This window comes from Theropithecus gelada, chromosome 11 (genome assembly GCF_003255815.1).
Source record: "Theropithecus gelada isolate Dixy chromosome 11, Tgel_1.0, whole genome shotgun sequence".
NCBI classification, from domain to species: Eukaryota; Metazoa; Chordata; class Mammalia; order Primates; family Cercopithecidae; genus Theropithecus; species Theropithecus gelada.
In genome coordinates, this window is record NC_037679.1 from 21,409,602 (window position 1) to 21,428,144 (window position 18,543).

Here is an 18,543-nt window from a genome sequence, read left to right on the forward strand (position 1 = left end):
AGGCACAATATTGTACAATAGACATACTCATTTTGCATAACTGAAACTTTGTACCCACTGAATATCATGAACTCATTTCTTCCTTTTCCCAGCCCCTGGCAGTCACCATTTTACTCTTTGTTTCTATGACTGTGATTGTTTTAGATACCTCATAAGTGGAATCATGCAGTATTTGTCTTTCTGTGACTCATTTACTTCATTTAGCATAGTGACTTTCAGGTTCATCCATGTCGCTGCATATGGCAAGATCTTTTTTTTTCAGTCTGAATAGTATTCCATTTTTCTTTATTCTTTCATCCATCAAAAGTCATTAAGGTTATTTCCACATCTTGGCTATTGTGAATAATGCTGCAGTAAACATGATAGTACATATATCTCTTCAGGACCCTGATTTTAATGCTTTTAGATATGTACCCAGAAGTAGGATTGCTGGATCATATGGTTGTTCTGTTTTTAATTTTTTGAGGCTAATTTTCCATGGCCAATGCACCGTGTTATATAGTCTACAAGAGTTCCAATTTCTCCACATCCTCACGGTTACCTTTTGTTTTTTCAATAATAGACATCCTAACATGTGTGAGGTGGTAGCTCATTGTGGTTTTGATTTGCCTAATTAAGTGTTGTAACACCTTCAAGTTTTCAAAACAAGTATTAGAAAAGAACTGACTGCATATGTAAGATAGAGCTGTAAATGATTTTTTCCTTTATGTGTGATCTGTTGTACCAGTACCTTTTATAGAATAGTCCATCTTTGCCTATTAGTTTGTAATGATGCTTTTGATATATGTCCTCATATATATGTGAGTCTGGCTCTTATTTCTTTGCACTGTTTTCATTGGTGTTTTTACTTCTCTCTATGCCAATATCACATTTTCTTAATCACAGCTTTGACACTTTGTAACCTTGGGCAAGTTAATTTCTCTGCATATGTACTCCATCTGAAATTAAGATAATAGTACCTACTTCATTGGGTAAATGAAAATATATTAATGTGCTTAGAAGTATGCACATGGCCCAAGAGTAAAACTCAAATATTAGTGATTTTGTTGTTAAATCAAACTTAATAAAGTTAATAAACTTAATTAACTTAATTAGTAAGTTAATAATTAACTTAATTAAATTAATAATAAATTAAGCTTAATAAAGAGGCTTAGTAATGAGGAAACTGAGATTTCCATCTTGTTTTTCTTCCAAACTTTCTGGTGAAGTGGAGAGAGGGTTATGGAGGGATTCCCTGAAACAGTGACATTTAGGCAGATATATGAAAGATTATAGGTGTTAACTATGTGTCTTAGTCCCTTCAGGCTGGTATAACAAAGTACCAGTAAGTGGCTTAAAAACAGCAAATTTATTTGTCACTGTTCTGGAGGCTGGGAAATCCAAGATGGCTAGGTACTGGCAGGTTCTGTGTTTGGTGAGGACACAGCATACTTTCTGGTTCATAAATGGAACCTTCTAGCTGTAGTGGAAGGGATGAGGTGTCTCTCTGGGAACCTCTTTTATAAAGGCATAAATTCCATTCATGAGGACTCTGCCCTTATGATCTAATCACCTCCTAATACCCTATCCTTGGGGGTTAGGATTTTAACATTAATTCTGGGGAGGAGACACGTGCATTCAGACCATAGCTCTACATGTTGAAGAGAATAAGGGAATTTTCTAGGTAGAAGGGGTTATGAGGCAGAAAATGGTGTGTCAAGGAACTGAAAGAAGCCTCTTGTAGCTGGATCTGGGCACAAAGAAAAATGGTACCTGCTGAGTCTAAAGGGGTAGCTAGGGTTAGATCATACAAGACCTTTTAGGCAATGTTAAGCATTTTAGACTTCATCCTACATAGTTATAACTATTTGTATTGGTTGATATCCTAATGACTTTAAGTCAATAAAAGAAACTCAAAAGCAAAAATTGGGCTTATCTGGACCCTAATAGTAAATGAGGATTAAGAATACCATTGAGAAGCCAGGTGTGGTGGCTCACACCTGTAATCTCAGCACTTTGGGAGGCCAAGGCGGGCGGATCATGAGGTCAGGAGATCAAGACCATCCTGGCCAAAAACCCTGTCTCTACTAAAAAAATACAAAAAATTAGCCAGGCATGGTGGTGGGCGCCTGTAGTCCCAGCTATTTGGGAGGCTGAGGCGGGAGAATGGCGTGAACCCGGGAGGCGGAGCTGCAGTGAGCAGAGATCGCACCACTGCACTCCAGCCTGGACAACAGAGCGAGACTCCGTCTCAAAAAAAAAAAAAAAAAAAACCTTTGAGAATATATAAATTCAGGTCTTTGTTCATTATTTGTAGCCTTTGTAATCTATTGATTCTGTTCTAGTATTTTTATCAGTTCTAATTGAACATTGGAATTTTGGCAGATTTCATAGATGTAGAAGTATAGTTTTTACAGTGCAGCAGATCTATATAAATGTATTGAAATAAAATCTTTTCATTTATTTTTCTGTGTCATCTAATCTTACCTTTCTTAGTCTTCTTTCTTGTCTACGTCATCCAATCTTGTCTTTCTAATATATACCTAACAACACTATACATTATTTCTGGAATAGATTCTCCAATTTTTCTTTTTTTGTTTGCTTTTTGAGACAGAATCTTGCTCTATTGCCCAGGCTGGAGTGCAGTGGCATGCTCTCAGCTGACTGCAACCTCCATCTCCTGGATTCAAGCAATTCTTGTGCCTCAGCCTCCTGAGTAGCTGGGGTTACAAAAGCGTGTGCCACCACACTTGACTAATTTTTGTATTTTTAGTAGATATAGGATTTTAACATGTTGGCCAGGCTGGTCTCGAACTCCTGGCCTCAAGTGATCCAGCCATCTTGGCCTCCCACAGTGCTGGGATTACAGGCGTGAGCCACCATACCTGGCCAGATTCTCCTATTTTTCTGCTTTCCTGATGTTTCATTACCATAAAATTGTATAGATAGCCCTGATAGAAATATGGTGCCCTTTTTCAATTGAAGATAGTATTGAAAGCAATTAAATATCATCAAATGGGAAAGTCTCCTATCATAATAGTATCATTGTACAGAAAGAAGTCACTACAAGATCTAGGAAAGATAGTTGATACAGAAATGTATGACAATACATGGATAGTTGATACAGAAATGTATGGCATTAGAAGGTTTATATACTTTTAGTACCGTAGTCCCTTTTTATCTGCAGAGGGTAAGTTCCAAGACCCTCAGTGGATGCCTGAGCCTACAGATAGTACCAAACCTGATATACACTGCTTTTTCCTATACTTAGATGTAATAAAGTTTATAGGCCAGGCACAGTGGCTCGTGTTTGTAATCCCAGCACTTTGGGAGGCCAAAGTGCGAGGGCTGCTTGAGCCTAGGAGCTTGAAACTATCCTGGGCAACATAGTGATATATCATCTCTACAAAAAATAAACAAAATTAGCTGGTTTTGTGGCACATGCCTGTAGTCCCAGCTACTCAGGAGACTGAGGTGGGACGATCACTTGAGCCAGGGAGGTCGAGGCTACAGTGAGCTGTGATCGTGCCACTGTACTCCAGCCTGGGTGACAGAGCAAGACCCTGTCTCAAAAAAAATAATAATAAAAAAGTTATAAATTAGCCACAGGAAGATTAACAGCAACAATTAATAATAAAATAGGACAGTTATGACAATATCCTGTAAAAGTTATGTGGATGTGGTTTCTCAAAATATCTTACTGTACTCTGCTTACCCTTTTTGTAATAGTGTGAGATGATAAAATGCATATGTGATGAGATGACATGAGGTAAATGACATAGGCATTATGATGTAAATGGAAGATTTCAGAAATAATTTATAGGTTTTAAATTACCTGTGTTCTGCGTAGCGTGATGAAATACTGTGCCATTCCACCCAAACTGTCTTCAAGCTGTCTTGGTTATCAGGTCGACTGTTGCAGTATCACAATCCTTATGTTCAAGTATCCCTTATTTTATTTAATAATGACCCAAAATGCAAGAGTGGTGAGAGTACCACAGTTGACAGTTAACCCGCAGAAAGTGAAACTGCAGCTAAAAGGAGGCTACTGTATAACTGTAAAGGATTTATTAAGTACTTTGGGAGATAGAACTCCATATCTTACAAATGTCTAAGTAACTATAAATAGCATTTCTGTATTATTCCACAAATTGTTTTTAATGTGTTTTCTAAATGATGTTTGTAACCGTAGTATTAATGTTATCTCAAGTACATACTCTATTTTTAATGCATGTGGCATTGTCTTTTTAAGAAAACTGACAGGAAATTTTGCATTTCCATTTTAAAGGGAAACGTCAGTAACTAAGAAAAATTAACTGAAGATCGGAATCTACCCTCCCAAATGGTACTACACTCCCCAGTAGTTTTCATACAAGTAAATCATTAAGGGGCAGATAACCCCTTACAAACTACTTTTATAGATAGTAGAAGAGTAAAAGCTATTCTAGGTTTGTTAGAAGAGTACAGGAGAAAAAGCTTGGCAAGTGCAGAAAATTTTCATCACCTTCAACACTTAGTCATGATAGTCTAAACAAATGTCGAATAGAAAGGAACTTCTCTAAGTTCATTAACAGTATCAAAAACCTACAGCAAGCTAATAAGCAGCATTTATAAAAAATCTACCTAGTGGTGAAACTTTAAATCTTGTCATTAAAAAATCAAGACAAAAATGTTTGCTGTCTCTTCACCTATATTTTAGAAGCCCTAGCCAAGAAAAATAGGCAATAGACAAGAACAATAGGAATACAATTAGAAAGAAACGATTAAACACATTATTTGCCGCAACAATATGAGTTTTTACATAGAAAAATCTAAGGGAACCTACAACCAGGTAGAACTACTAAGAATTCAGGATGCTGGTGGATATCAGATTAATCACTTTAAAAAATTAGGCTGAGCACAGTGGTTCATGCTTGTTATCCCAGCACTTTGTGAGGCCGAGGCGGGCGGGTCACTTGAGGCCAGGAGTTTGAGACCAGCCTGGCCAAGATGGCAAAACCCAGTCTTTACTAAAAATAGAAAAATTAGCTGGGCATGGCACAAGCCATAATCCCAGCTACTCTGGAGGCTGAGGCACGAGAATTGCTTGAACCCAGGAAGTGGAGGTTGCAGTAAGCCAAGATCGTGCCACCACACTCCAGCCTGGGCAATAGAGTGAGACCCTGTCTCTAAAAAACAAACAACAAATATTATTTCTATGCATCAACTACAAGCAGTTATAGAATGTAATTAATTAGAAAAAAAGGTAAAATTCACAGAGAAAAACTGAGGTTTCTAGGAATGAATTTAGCAAAACATGATTTTTATTGGCAAAACATATGAAATTCATTAAAAGATATTAACCTGAATAATGAAGAGATATGCCATGGCTGTGGATAAGAAGACTCACTGGTAAAGATGGCAGTGTCCCTCAATTTTGTAAGTTTAATGTACTTCCCATCAAAATCTTATTAGACTTTTTTGTGGAACTTTGCAAAGAAAGCAAATCGAATGTCTGAGTGTAAGTAAAATCATTGCTAGTCTAGTCAGTATTTATTTTAGAAAATAGGATTTTCTTAAGACTTAGTCCCTCAATTCTTTTCTCAAAAATCTTAATCTCCACAATGTGTGGGGGCTTTCCATTGCATAATCTTGACAGTGGGTTCAGAATACTGGTACACAGATAATTCTGCATATCTACTTTTAGGGAGTTAGACTCATGAATATTCTTTAAGAATTCTGAGGTTTTGTTAGGTTAGTGCCTTTGCTTTAGCTATTTTCAGACGTTAACTGTGGGGTTTTATTCTTATAGTGTTATATATGGTAATCATAGAAAGAAACACTAGAATGGATAATCTTCTAAAAAACTTCTTTACCTGTAATATTACACACATGAGCTTTAAATCTCTCATTAACCTTTATCTTTACTGTTGATTCTGCTTGTGATTGAACCTGGTTAAATGTGGGGAAAATGTTTCTAGAAAAGAATTTAAAATCATTATGAACCAATGACAAAGCAGTATTTTATAGGAGGTATACTGTAGTCAGAATAAATTTTTGCAATGTTTTAGGTATATATTTTTTTAATGCTTTCTATCCTAGTGAACACTTGTTTTACTTTTTCTGTCATTGGTCATCTGATGAGAAGTTAGTTCTAGGTAGCTGAAAATAAGATGAATATAGTTTCAGTAATGTTTACAGTGTTAGCTCTATCACACTTTTGAAATCATTCAAAAACCAATCCTGCTTGCCCCTGCTATAGGAGGAACAGTCAGAGATAGTATTGTTGTTAACTTCCGTTGGTAAAGAAGCTTAATTAATGTTTTAAGACTGATTATACTTTCTATTAATATTTTTATAGATTTAAGGAGTACAAATGCAGTTTTGTTACATGGATGAACTGCATAATGGTGAAGTATGATCTTTTAATGTAGCCATCAGCTGAATAGTGTATATTGTACTCATTTAATAATTTATCATCCCTCACCCGCCTCCCACCCTTCTGAGTCTCCAGTGTCTGTTATTTCACTCTCTGTGTCCGTGTGTATACATGGTTTAGCTACCACTTATAAGTGATAACATGCAGTATTTGACTTTGTATTTCTGAATTATTTCCCCTAAGATAATGGCCTCCAGTTCCATCCATGTTGCTGCAAAAAACATGCCTTCATTCTTTTTTATGGCTCAGTAGTATTCCACGATGTGTGTGTGTGTGCCACATTGTCTTTATCCGGTCATCCATTCATGGACACTTAAGGTGTTTCCTAAGATAATGGCCTCCACTTCCATCCATGGTGCTGCAAAAAAAAACATGGTTTTATTCTTTTTTTATGGCTGAGTAGTATTCCATGGTGTGTGTATGTATCCATATATGCCACATTGCCTTTATCCAATCATCCACTGATGGATACTTAGGTTGTTTCCATATCTTTGCTATTGTGAATAGTCCTGTGATAAACATAAAAGTACACGTGTCTTTTTGATAGAATTATTTCATTTCCTTTGAGTATATGCCCAGTAGTGTAATTACTACATCTAGTGGTAGTTCTATTTTTAGTTTTTTGAGAAATCTCCATACTGTTTTCCATACTGTTTTCCATAAAGGTTGTACTAATTTCCATTCCCACCATGCCTTTTCCTCTGCATCCTTGCCAACATCTGTTATCTTTTGACCTTCTAATAATGGCCATTCTGACTGGTGTGAGATGCTTTTTCACTGTGGTTTTACTTGCATTTATCTGATAATCAGTGATGTGAGAATTTTTTTCATATGTTATAGTTGACCATTTATATGTGTTAGTTTGAAATTTTTCTGTTTAGAGTAAACAGACAATCTACAGAATGGGAGAAAATATTTTCAAACTATACATACAACAAAAGACCAGTATCTGGACTCTGTAAGGAACTTAATAAGAAAAAAACCAACCCTATTAAAAAGTGGACAAACGACATGAACAGAATTCTCCAAAGAATACATATAGCCAGCAAACATATGAAACAATGCACAAAATCACTAATAATCAGAGAAATACAAATCAAAACCACAGTGAGGTACCATCTCATACCAGTCAGAATGGCTATTATTAAAAAGTTAAATAACAGATTTTAGCAAGATTGCAGAGAAAAGGGAATGCTTAATATGTTATTGGTGAGAATGCAAATTAGTTCAGCCCCTGTGGAAAGCAGTTTGGAGATTTCTCAAAGAACTAAAAATAGAAATACCATACGCTCAGCAGTCCCATTACTAGAAAATAAATCATTCTGCCAAAAAGACACCTGCCAAAAGTATCACAGTACTATTCACAATAGTAAAGACGCGGAATCAACCCGGGTGCCCATCATTGATGGGTTGGGTAAAGAAAATGTGATACATGGCCAGGCGTGGTGGCTCATTCCTGTAATCCCAGCACTTTGGGAGGCCCAGGCAGCAGATCACTTGAGGTCGGGAGTTCGAGACCAGCCTGACCAACATGGTAAAACCTGTCTCTACTAAAAATACAAAAGTAGCCAGGCGTGGTGGCGCATCCCTGTAATCCCAGCTACTCGGGAGGCTGAGGCAGGAGAATTGCTTGAACCTGGGAGGCGGAGGTTGCGGTGAGCTGAGATCGCACCATTGCACTCCAGCCTGGGCAACAAGAGCGAAACTCTGTCTCAAAAAAAAAGAAAATGTGATACATACACACCATGGAGTACTGTGCAGCTATCAAAAAGAATGAAATTATATCCTTTACAGCAACATGGATGCAGCTGGAGGCCATTATTCTAAGCAAATTAACACAGATACAGAAGACCAAATACTGTGTGTTCTCACTTACAAGTAGGAGCTAAACATTGGGTATACACGAACACAAACTGGGAACAATAGACACTGGGGATTCCAAAAGAGAGGAGGGAGAGAGGGGAGTAGAGGTTGAAAAACAACCTATCGGTTACGTATTTGCTACTGGGCAACAGGATCATTAGAAACCAAAACCTCAGCATCGGGCAATATACCCATGTATCAAACCTGTATATGTACCCCCTGAATCTAATATTAAAAATAAAATTTAAAATATTTTTAACTGAATTTTTGATATAAAAATAACTTTTAAAAATCTGTGTTCTTTGTCCACTTTTAAATGAGTTTTATTTTTTGTTGCCGTCATTGTCATTGAGTAGTTTGAGTTCCTTGTAAATTCTGAATATTAGTCCTTTGTTGGAGGCATAGATTACAGATGTTTTCTCCCATTGTTAGGTTGTCTGTTCACAATTATTTCTTTTGCTGTACAAAAGTTTTGCAGTTAAACTGAGTCACTTTTGTCTATTTTTGTTTTTTGTTGGATTTGTTTTTGAGATGTTAGTCATAAATTCTTTTGTGTAGGCCAGTATACAGAGAGTTTCTCCTAGGGTTTTTTTTTTTTTTTTTTTTTTTAAGGACGTTTATAAAAGTTTCAAGATCTTGAATACACCTTGCGTTAATTTTTGTTGTTGTTGTTTTTCTACCTTGAGTTAAATATTTTTTATAGTGAGAGGTAGGGGTCCAATTTCATTCTTCTGCATGTGGCAATCCAGTTTTCCCGGCACCATTTATTGAATAGGGTCTCCTTTTCCAGTGAATGTTTTTGTCAGCTTCGTTGAAGATCAGTTGGCTGTAGGTATGTGGCTTTATTTCTGGGCTCTCTGTTCTGTTCCCTTGATCTGTGCATCTGTTTTTGTACCAGTACCATGCTGCTTTGGTTACTATAACCTTGCAGTGTAATTTGAAGTTGAGTAATTTGATGCCTCCAGCTTTGTTCTTTTTGCTTAGGATTGTTTTGTCTATTGAGATTTTTTTTTTTATATCATATGAGTTTTAGAATTGTTTTTTCTAATTCAGTGAAACATGATGTTGGTATTTTGATAGAAATTACATTGAATCTGTAGATTGCTTTGGGCAAGGGGAGTATGAGTTATTTTAACGTTATTGATTCTTCTGATCCATCAGCATGAGATGTTGTTCCACTTATTTGTGTCATCTGCAGTATCTTTCATCATTGTTTTGTAGTTTTCCTTATAGAGGTCTTTCACCTCCTTGATTACATGTATTCCTTGGTATTTTACTTTTTTTTTTGGTAGCTTTGGTAAATGAAACTGACTTTGATTTGGTTCTCAGCTTGATTGTTAGTAGTGTATAAAATTGCTTCTGGTTTTTGTAAGTTGATTTTGTAGGCTGAAACTTTACTAGTTTGTTTCTCAAAGACATCTTCGTGGAATCTTTAGGGTTATCTAGGTATAAGATGATATTGTCAGCAAACAGATAACTTGACTTCCTCTTTTCCAACTTGAATGACTTACTTCTCTTTCCTGTTTTCTGGCTGTGACTTTTAGTAGTATATTGAATTGGAGTGTGTAAGTGGGCATTTTTGTCTTGTTCTCATTTTTAGTGGGAATGCTTTCAACTTTTCTCCATTCGTATGATATTGGTTGTAGTTTCGTTGTATGTGACTTTTATTATTTTGAGATACGTTCCTTCTGTGCCTACTTTGTTGCTGGTATTCATCATGAGATGTTGAATTTTACCAGCTACTATTTTTGCATCTATTGAGATTATTATATGGTTTTTGTTTTTAATTTTGTTTGTGGTGAGTTGCATTTATTGATTTGCATATGTTGAACTTTCCTCGCATGCCTGGAGTAAAACCCACATGATCATGGGGTATTATCTTTTTGAACACTGATGTATTCAATTTGCTAATATTTCGTTGAGGAATTTTGCGTCTATATTCATCAGGAGATATTGGTCTGTAGTTTTCTTTATTTGTTGAGTCCTTGTTTGACTTTGGTATCAGGTTGACACTGGCCTTGTAGAATTAGAAAGGGAAGATTCCCTCTACTATTTTGGAACAGATTCAGTGGGATTGGTACAAGTTCTTTTTATGTCTGGTAGTATTCAGCTCTGAATCCGTCCTGTCCTGAGCTTGTTGTTGTTGTTGTTGTTGTTAGACTTTCATCTTACTGATTTAATCTTAGTACTCATTATTGGTCTCTTCAGGGTTTCCAGTTCTTTCTGGTTCTATACAATCGGGAGGTTGTATGTTTCCAGGAGTTTACCCACTTCCTCTAGGTTTTCTAGTTAGTGTATGTAGAGATGCTCATAGTAGTCTCTGATGACCTTTTGTGTTTCTGCAGTATCAGTTACAATCTTTTCTTTTTTATTTCTGATTGTGTTTATTTGAATCTTCTCTCTTCTTGGTTAGTCTACCTAGCAGTCTATCTGTTTTATCTTTTCAAATAACTTTTCATTTCATTGATCTTTTTGTGCTGTATTTTTTATCTCAGTGTCACTTACTTTTCCACTGATCTTTATGTCTTGTCTTCTGTCAACTTTGGGTTTAGTTCTTGTTTTTCTGTTTCATTGGGTGTGACATTTCGGTTGTTGATTTGTGTGGTTTTTTTATTATTGTTTTGTTTTGTTTTTTAGACAATATAAACTTTCCTCTTAGCACTGCTTTTGCTGTATCCCAGAGGTTTGGTATGTTGTATCTCCTTTTTCATTCATTTAAACATTTTTTAAAATTTTCATCTTAATTTTGTTGTTGACCCAAAGATCATTCAGGAACATGTTACTGAATTTCCATGTCTTTGTATAGCTTCAAGAATTCCCCCTTGGGAATGATTTCTAGCTTTATTTCACTGTGTTGAAGAAGATACTTGATATTATTTCAATTTAAAAAAATTTTTTTAAGACTTGTTTTGTGGCATACCATATGGCCTATTTTGGAGAATGTTTCATGCATGATGAAAAGAATGTATATTCTGCTATTTGGGGGTAGAATGTTCTGCAAATGTCTGCCAAAAAGATTTAGTTTAGAATCCAATTTATTTCTGGTGTTTCTTTGTTGGTTTTGTGTCCTGATGATCTGTCTAGTGCTGTCAGTGGAATATGGAAGTCCCCCACTATTATTGTATTGCTATTTATATCTTTTCTTAGGTCTTATTTTATGAATCTGAGTTTTGGTCCTCTGGTGTTGGGTACATATATATTTAGGATTGTTATATCTTTCTATTGAATTGATCCCTTTATCATTATAATGAGTTTGTATTTTTTTTACTGTTTCTGATTTAAAGTCAGCTTTATCTGATCTAAGTATAGCTACTCCTACTTGTTTTTGGTTTCCGTTTACATGGAGTATCTTTTTGCACCCCTTTCTTCAGTCTGTAAGTTTCTTTACCACTAAAGTGAGTTTTTATTGTTAGCAGCATAGAGTTAGATCTTGTTTTCTAAATTCATCCTGCCAATCTTTTATCTTTTAAGTAGAGCATTTAACCCATTTGTGTTTGAGGTAAATATTGATATGTGAGATTTTATTCCTGTAGTAATGTTAATTGTTATCACATTGCTTTGTAGTTTCATTGGTGTAATTATTTTACAATATCTGTGGATTTTTTACTTTATTACGTTTTTATGATGGCAAGTATTGACCCTTCATTTCCAGGTTTGACCTCCCTTGATCATTTTTGTAGAGCCAGTCTAGTGGTGACAGATTCCCTCAATGATTGTTTTTCTAGGAAAGACTTTTTATCTCCTTTATTCCTAAAGCTTTTTCTAGCAGGATACAAATTTTCAGGTTGACAGTTTTTTTTTTTCTTTAAGCCTATTTTGAAAATAGAATCCCAGTCTCTTCTGACTTGTAAGTCATCTGCCAGGAAGTCTGCTGTTAGTCCGATGGAGTTTCCTTTGTAGGTGACCAAATGCTTTTCTCTTACTGAGACCTGACACAGTCTGATGACTCTTTGTCATGGTGAGGCCCTTCTTGTAATGTATTTTTCTGGATTTCGTTGAGCCTGTTATTCTGGATGTCTAGATCACTTGCTGGACAAGAGAAATTGGTTTTCCAAACTTTTTGCTTTCTTTTCTTTTCTTTCTCAAGAATACCTAAAATTCCTAGGTCCAGACGTTTTAAGTCTCCTACTTCTCGAAGCCTTTGTTCATCTTTAGCATTCTTTTTTCTTCTTCAAAAGACCTGTCTTTAATATCTGAGATTGTTTCTTCTCCTTGATCTAGTGTATTGTTGAAGCGTTCATCTGTAGGATTTTGTAAATCCTTCAGTGAATTTTTTATTTCCAAAAGATTTCATTTATATCCTTAATTGATTTTCTGTTTCTTTGTGTTGGTTTTTCACATTTTCTGTGAATCTCATTGAGCTTCCCTAAAAATCAGTGTTGTGAATTATTTAGCATTTCAGTAATGTTGAATAGGATTTATTGCTAGAGAGTTAGTGTGATCCTTTGAGAGTGTTGTAACACCCTGTTTTTTCAGACTTCCAGAATTACTATACTGGTTCTTTCTCATCTGGAAAAACTCATTTCTCAGTTTGAATTAATTTTTGTATGGGCAAGACTGTTTCCCCTTGAGGATGTGACTATAATGTATGTTGAATAGGGTCATTTGGCTTTGCTTCTGGGTGCTTTTAGTGGCAAAGACTCTGTATGAATTTCCTGGTTTTAGATAGCCTTTGTTTGGTGGCTTTCTCAAACATCAGGTGTGATAGTGGTATACTTGGCATGTGAGCAGGCTCACAGCCTCCTGTAGAGCCAGAGTAGCAGAGGTCTCAAGAAGCTTATCTTGTTCCCAAGTTGTGTGCGTTTATGGTAGCAGATTTGTATTGGGTTGTGCAGTTCATCCTCCAGGCCAGTAGTAGCATTTGCAGGTATGAGTAGCATCAGTGGTAACAGTGGGGTTTACGCTTGACCTGTGTTTGCCAGGGAAAGCTCAGATATTCTGATGACTGGCGGAAGCGCCAGCCCTGACGAGGGTGGCAGGAGAGAGGGGAGTCATCGGGCCACTGGTAAAATGCACTGAGGTCTTTTGTGGAGGGAGGTGGGGGGTGTAGGCCGGGGTGATGAGCTGTGTTAGCACCCTGGCCTCAGCCGGCGGGAATGTGCTGTTTCCCTCTCACATTCCTGTTCTGGTGCTCAGGTTGTTCAGTTCTCTTAGACACTGCCGTTTATTTCCAAGCTGCAGTGTAGCCTAGAACTGAAGGAGATGCTAGCCCCATGGCTTGACACTACACTTCTGTGCTGTCTGGAAATGGGTGCCATGCAGACTCTGCTCCCCATGGCAGGACCCCTGAAACTCTATGCAGAGAGTGGGAGACGACCCACCTTTCTCATGAACCTGGGCCCAGAGGCCACTGCCAGTGGAGCTGCAGTTGCCCCTCACAGCTTCACATAGCCTGCCCTCTGGTTTCTTGTGCCAGCTTCCTATGCGAGCAGCAGTGACTGTGTCTGCAACAGTGGGTGGAGGGGGAGGAGAAGTCCCCTTCTTTATGTTTGGGCTCAAGCACAAGGGCCACTTGGCCAATGGTACGGGACCTTACTCCTCACTTGCTGTGCTGAGCAGAGTTTGTGTCTCTGTGTCTCTGCCAGGAGAAGGCATTCACTTGCAACCCCAAGCAGGGAGCTCTTGGGGGGCTCTGGAAAATGCATGTTTTGGTTTCCTTTGTCCCAGGGGCTGTCCCTTTGGTGCACTGCACTTTTCCTTCCCCTAAAAGTAGCACTCCTTGAGGGATCGATTATTGGGAACCTTGCAGCACCCCTGGGTCTAACTAGCACTGTACCACTGCTGCCCGCTGAGTGGGTGCTGAGGAATGTCAGCAAGAGCTCCCAGGATATGGAAGCACAAGGGCTGAGGTTCCCTGGGCAAGATGAAGTCCCCTGATGGATGTGCTCTGACAATGATGCCTTGCCACAGATGCTCGAGTCTAGGGGGGTGGGAAGGTGAGCAACCCAGCGTGAGCTTGCAGTCTGGTGTAACACCCTCAAGAAATCCCTACCCTTACCACTGTCTGGGTTTGTGAGAGCAGAGGAGCTCTCCCATAGATCGCATACTAGCAGTCCGCCACAGGAATGAGGGATCCCAAACACTTTTGCTTACCCTTTTCCATGCAACACCAAGTCCTTTAGGGCTCCCAGCTACTGTTTTTTGGTCGCTCACTTCCTTCTTTTTCTATGTCTAAATTTTTTCCTGTGATTTTTGTGTACTAGTATTCTCTCTTTGATATTCTGTTAGAGCTGTGATTATGTGTTTGTAATTTTGGTTCTTTTTTCTTTTTTGAGACTGAGTCTCACTCTTTCGCCCAGCCTGGAATGCAGTAGTACGATCTCGGCTCACTGCAGCCTCTGCCTCCCAGGTGCAAGCAGTTCTCCTGCCTCAGCCTCCTGAGTAGCTGGGATTACAGGCACCTGCCACCATGCCTGGCCAATTTTTGTATTTTAGGTAGAGATAGGATTTCACCATGTTGGCCAGGCTGATCTTGAACTCCTGACCTCAACTGATCCACCTGCGTCAGCCATCCAACACGCTGGGATTGCAGGTGTGAACCACCGCACTCGGCCGTAATTTTGGTTCTTTTTTCTGAAGAGAACTGGAAATTGATGTCTCTAGTCAGCCATCTTGAACCTCTCTCTGATTATAATTATTATAATTAACCTTGCAACCCTTGATGACTGGTTTCCTTTACCTCCAAAACACATAATAAAGTACATAAAATTATTTGCAAGTTTCTTGTAAAAGAACCATTTTTTTTATTTACCATTCTGCATTTTTAAATTTATTTTGACAGATTCTTATGATTATTTGCATATTTATTTAATTGAGAAGCATTTTCTTGAATACTTATATTTGTATTTTTATATCAATATTTGTCATCAAGTAGTATATGTTTGTAGAACAATAGGAGTAATACTTTATACGAATGAAGTCTTGTCTTTCTAATACTAAGTGGCATTACAGTTATTTTCAATAATCCTTTGAAGTAGATGTCTTTTAATATAAAAGGAAATATCAAAAATTGATGGCTCGTCTACTGTTCCTGTATTTTCAGGTGTTTTCCTTAACCAATTTCTTTTATTTTCTAGGTACCTAGTCGATAGTCGCTGGTTCAAACAGTGGAAAAAATATGTTGGCTTTGACAGCTGGGACAAATACCAGATGGGAGATCAAAATGTGTATCCTGGACCCATTGATAACTCTGGACTTCTCAAAGGTCATTATTTTCTTCCTTCAGTCAAGTTGTAAATGTGTTAAATTTCATTATGTAAATGTCAGTTGAGTATGGAAAATGTTAGTGTAAATAAGTTGATAAATTAGAAATATCTTTGCATTACGGATTTGACCTAATGAACTTATTATTCTAATTCGTTATTTAAAATTTTATACTTATTATTCTGTATGACAGGTTTTGTTTTTTATTTATGATGTAATAAGGCTTTATTGTTGTTTAAACTCTTTTTTTTTTAAATTTATTTATTATTATTATACTTTAAGTTGTAGGGTACATGTGCATAACGTGCAGGTTTGTTACATATGTATACTTGTGCCATGTTGGTGTGCTGCACCCATCAACTCGTCATTTACATCAGGTATAACTCCCAATGCAATCCCTCCCCCCTCCCCCCTCCCCATGATAGGCCCCGGTGTGTGATGTTCCCCTTCCTGAGTCCAAGTGATCTCATTGTTCAGTTCCCACCTATGAGTGAGAACATGCGGTGTTTGGTTTTCTGTTCTTGTGATAGTTTGCTAAGAATGATGGTTTCCAGCTGCATCCATGTCCCTACAGAGGACACAAACTCATCCTTTTTTATGGCTGCATAGTATTCCATGGTGTATATGTGCCACATTTTCTTAATCCAGTCTGTCACTGATGGACATTTGGGCTGATTCCAAGTCTTTGCTATTGTGAATAGTGCTGCAATAAACATACGTGTACATGTGTCTTTATAGCAGCATAATTTATAATCCTTTGGGTATATCCCCAGTAATGGGATGGCTGGGTCATATGGTACATCTAGTTCTAGATCCTTGAGGAATCGCCATACTGTTTTCCATAATGGTTGAACTACTTTACAATCCCACCAACAGTGTAAAAGTGTTCCTATTTCTCCACATCCTCTCCAGCACCTGTTGTTTCCTGACTTTTTAATGATCGCCATTCTAACTGGTGTGAGATGGTATCTCATTGTGGTTTTGATTTGCATTTCTCTGATGGCCAGTGATGAGGAGCATTTTTTCATGTGTCTGTTGGCTGTATGAATGTCTTCTTTTGAGAAATGTCTGTTCATATCCTTTGCCCACTTTTTGATGGGGTGGTTTGTTTTTTTCTTGTAAATTTGTTTGAGTTCTTTGTAGGTTCTGGATATTAGCCCTTTGTCAGATGAGTAGATTGCAAAAATTTTCTCCCATTCTGTAGGTTGCCTGTTCACTCTGATGGTAGTTTCTTTTGCTGTGCAGAAGCTCTTTAGTTTAATTAGATCCCATTTGTCAATTTTAGCTTTTGCTGCCGTTGCTTTTGGTGTTTTAGACATGAAGTCTTTGCCCATGCCTATGTCCTGAATGGTACTACCTAGGTTTTCCTCTAGGATTTTTATGGTATTAGGTCTAACATTTAAGTCTCTAATCCATCTTGAATTAATTTTCGTATAAGGAGTAAGGAAAGGATCCAGTTTCAGCTTTCTACTTATGGCTAGCCAATTTTGCCAGCACCATTTATTAAATAGGGAATCCTTTCCCATTTCTTGTTTCTCTCAGGTTTGTCAAAGATCAGATGGCTGTAGATGTGTGGTATTATTTCTGAGGACTCTGTTTTGTTCCATTGGTCTATATCTCTGTTTTGGTACCAGTACCATGCTGTTTTGGTTGCTGTAGCCTTGTAGTATAGTTTGAAGTCAGGTAGCGTGATGCCTCCAGCTTTGTTCTTTTGACTTAGGATTGTCTTGGAGATGCGGGCTCTTTTTTGGTTCCATATGAACTTTAAAGCAGTTTTTTCCAATTCTGTGAAGAAACTCATTGGTAGCTTGATGGGGATGGCATTGAATCTATAAATTACCTTGGGCAGTATGGCCATTTTCACGATATTGATTCTTCCTATCCATGAGCATGGTATGTTCTTCCATTTGTTTGTGTCCTCTTTTATTTCACTGAGCAGTGGTTTGTAGTTCTCCTTGAAGAGGTCCTTTACATCCCTTGTAAGTTGGATTCCTAGGTATTTTATTCTCTTTGAAGCAATTGTGAATGGAAGTTCATTCATGATTTGGCTCTGTGTTTGTCTGTTACTGGTGTATAAGAATGCTTGTGATTTTTGCACATTAATTTTGTATCCTGAGACTTTGCTGAAGTTGCTTATCAGCTTAAGGAGATTTTGGGCTGAGACAATGGGGGTTTCTAAATATACAATCATGTCATCTGCAAAGAGGGACAATTTGACTTCTTCTTTTCCTAACTGAATACCCTTGATTTCTTTCTCTTGCCTAATTGCCCTAGCCAGAACTTCCAACACTATGTTGAATAGGAGTGGTGAGAGAGGGCATCCCTGTCTTGTGCCAGTTTTCAAAGGGAATTTTTCCAGTTTTTGCCCATTCAGTATGATATTGGCTGTGGGTTTGTCATAAATAGCTCTTATTATTTTGAGGTACGTTCCATCAATACCGAATTTATTGAGCGTTTTTAGCATGAAGGGCTGTTGAATTTTGTCAAAAGCCTTTTCTGCATCTATTGAGATAATCATGTGGTTCTTGTCTTTGGTTCTGTTTATATGCTGGATTATGTTTATTGATTTGCGAATGTTGAACCAGCCTTGCATCCCAGGGATGAAGCCCACTTGGTCATGGTGGATAAGCTTTTTGATGTGTTGTTGAATCCGGTTTGCCAGTATTTTATTGAGGATTTTTGCATCGATGTTCATCAGGGATATTGGTCTAAAATTCTCTTTTTTTGTTGTGTGTCTGCCAGGCTTTGGTATCAGGATGATGTTGGCCTCATAAAATGAGTTAGGGAGGATTCCCTCTTTTTCTATTGATTGGAATAGTTTCAGAAGGAATGGTACCAACTCCTCCTTGTACCTCTGGTAGAATTCAGCTGTGAATCCATCTGGTCCTGGACTTTTTTTGGTTGGTAGGCTATTAATTATTACCTCAATTTCAGAGCCTGCTATTGGTCTATTCAGGGATTCAACTTCTTCCTGGTTTAGTCTTGGAAGAGTGTAAGTGTCCAGGAAATTATCCATTTCTTCTAGATTTTCCAGTTTATTTGCGTAGAGGTGTTTATAGTATTCTCTGATGGTAGTTTGT

The 18,543-nt window shown here is 37.6% G+C and overlaps 1 protein-coding gene across 4 annotated transcripts in view; it reads left to right on the top strand.

Annotated features, from left to right (window-relative positions):
* The window catches only part of USP15 (ubiquitin specific peptidase 15), a 152,517-nt gene that overhangs the window by 18,707 nt on the left and 115,267 nt on the right, over positions 1 to 18,543 (top strand). For all 4 annotated transcript variants that reach the window (XM_025402256.1, XM_025402257.1, XM_025402258.1 and 1 more), the window contains exon 2: positions 15,337 to 15,464. In XM_025402256.1, coding sequence (XP_025258041.1) covers positions 15,337 to 15,464 — 128 coding nt within the window. The remainder of the gene's footprint in view (positions 1 to 15,336; positions 15,465 to 18,543) is intronic.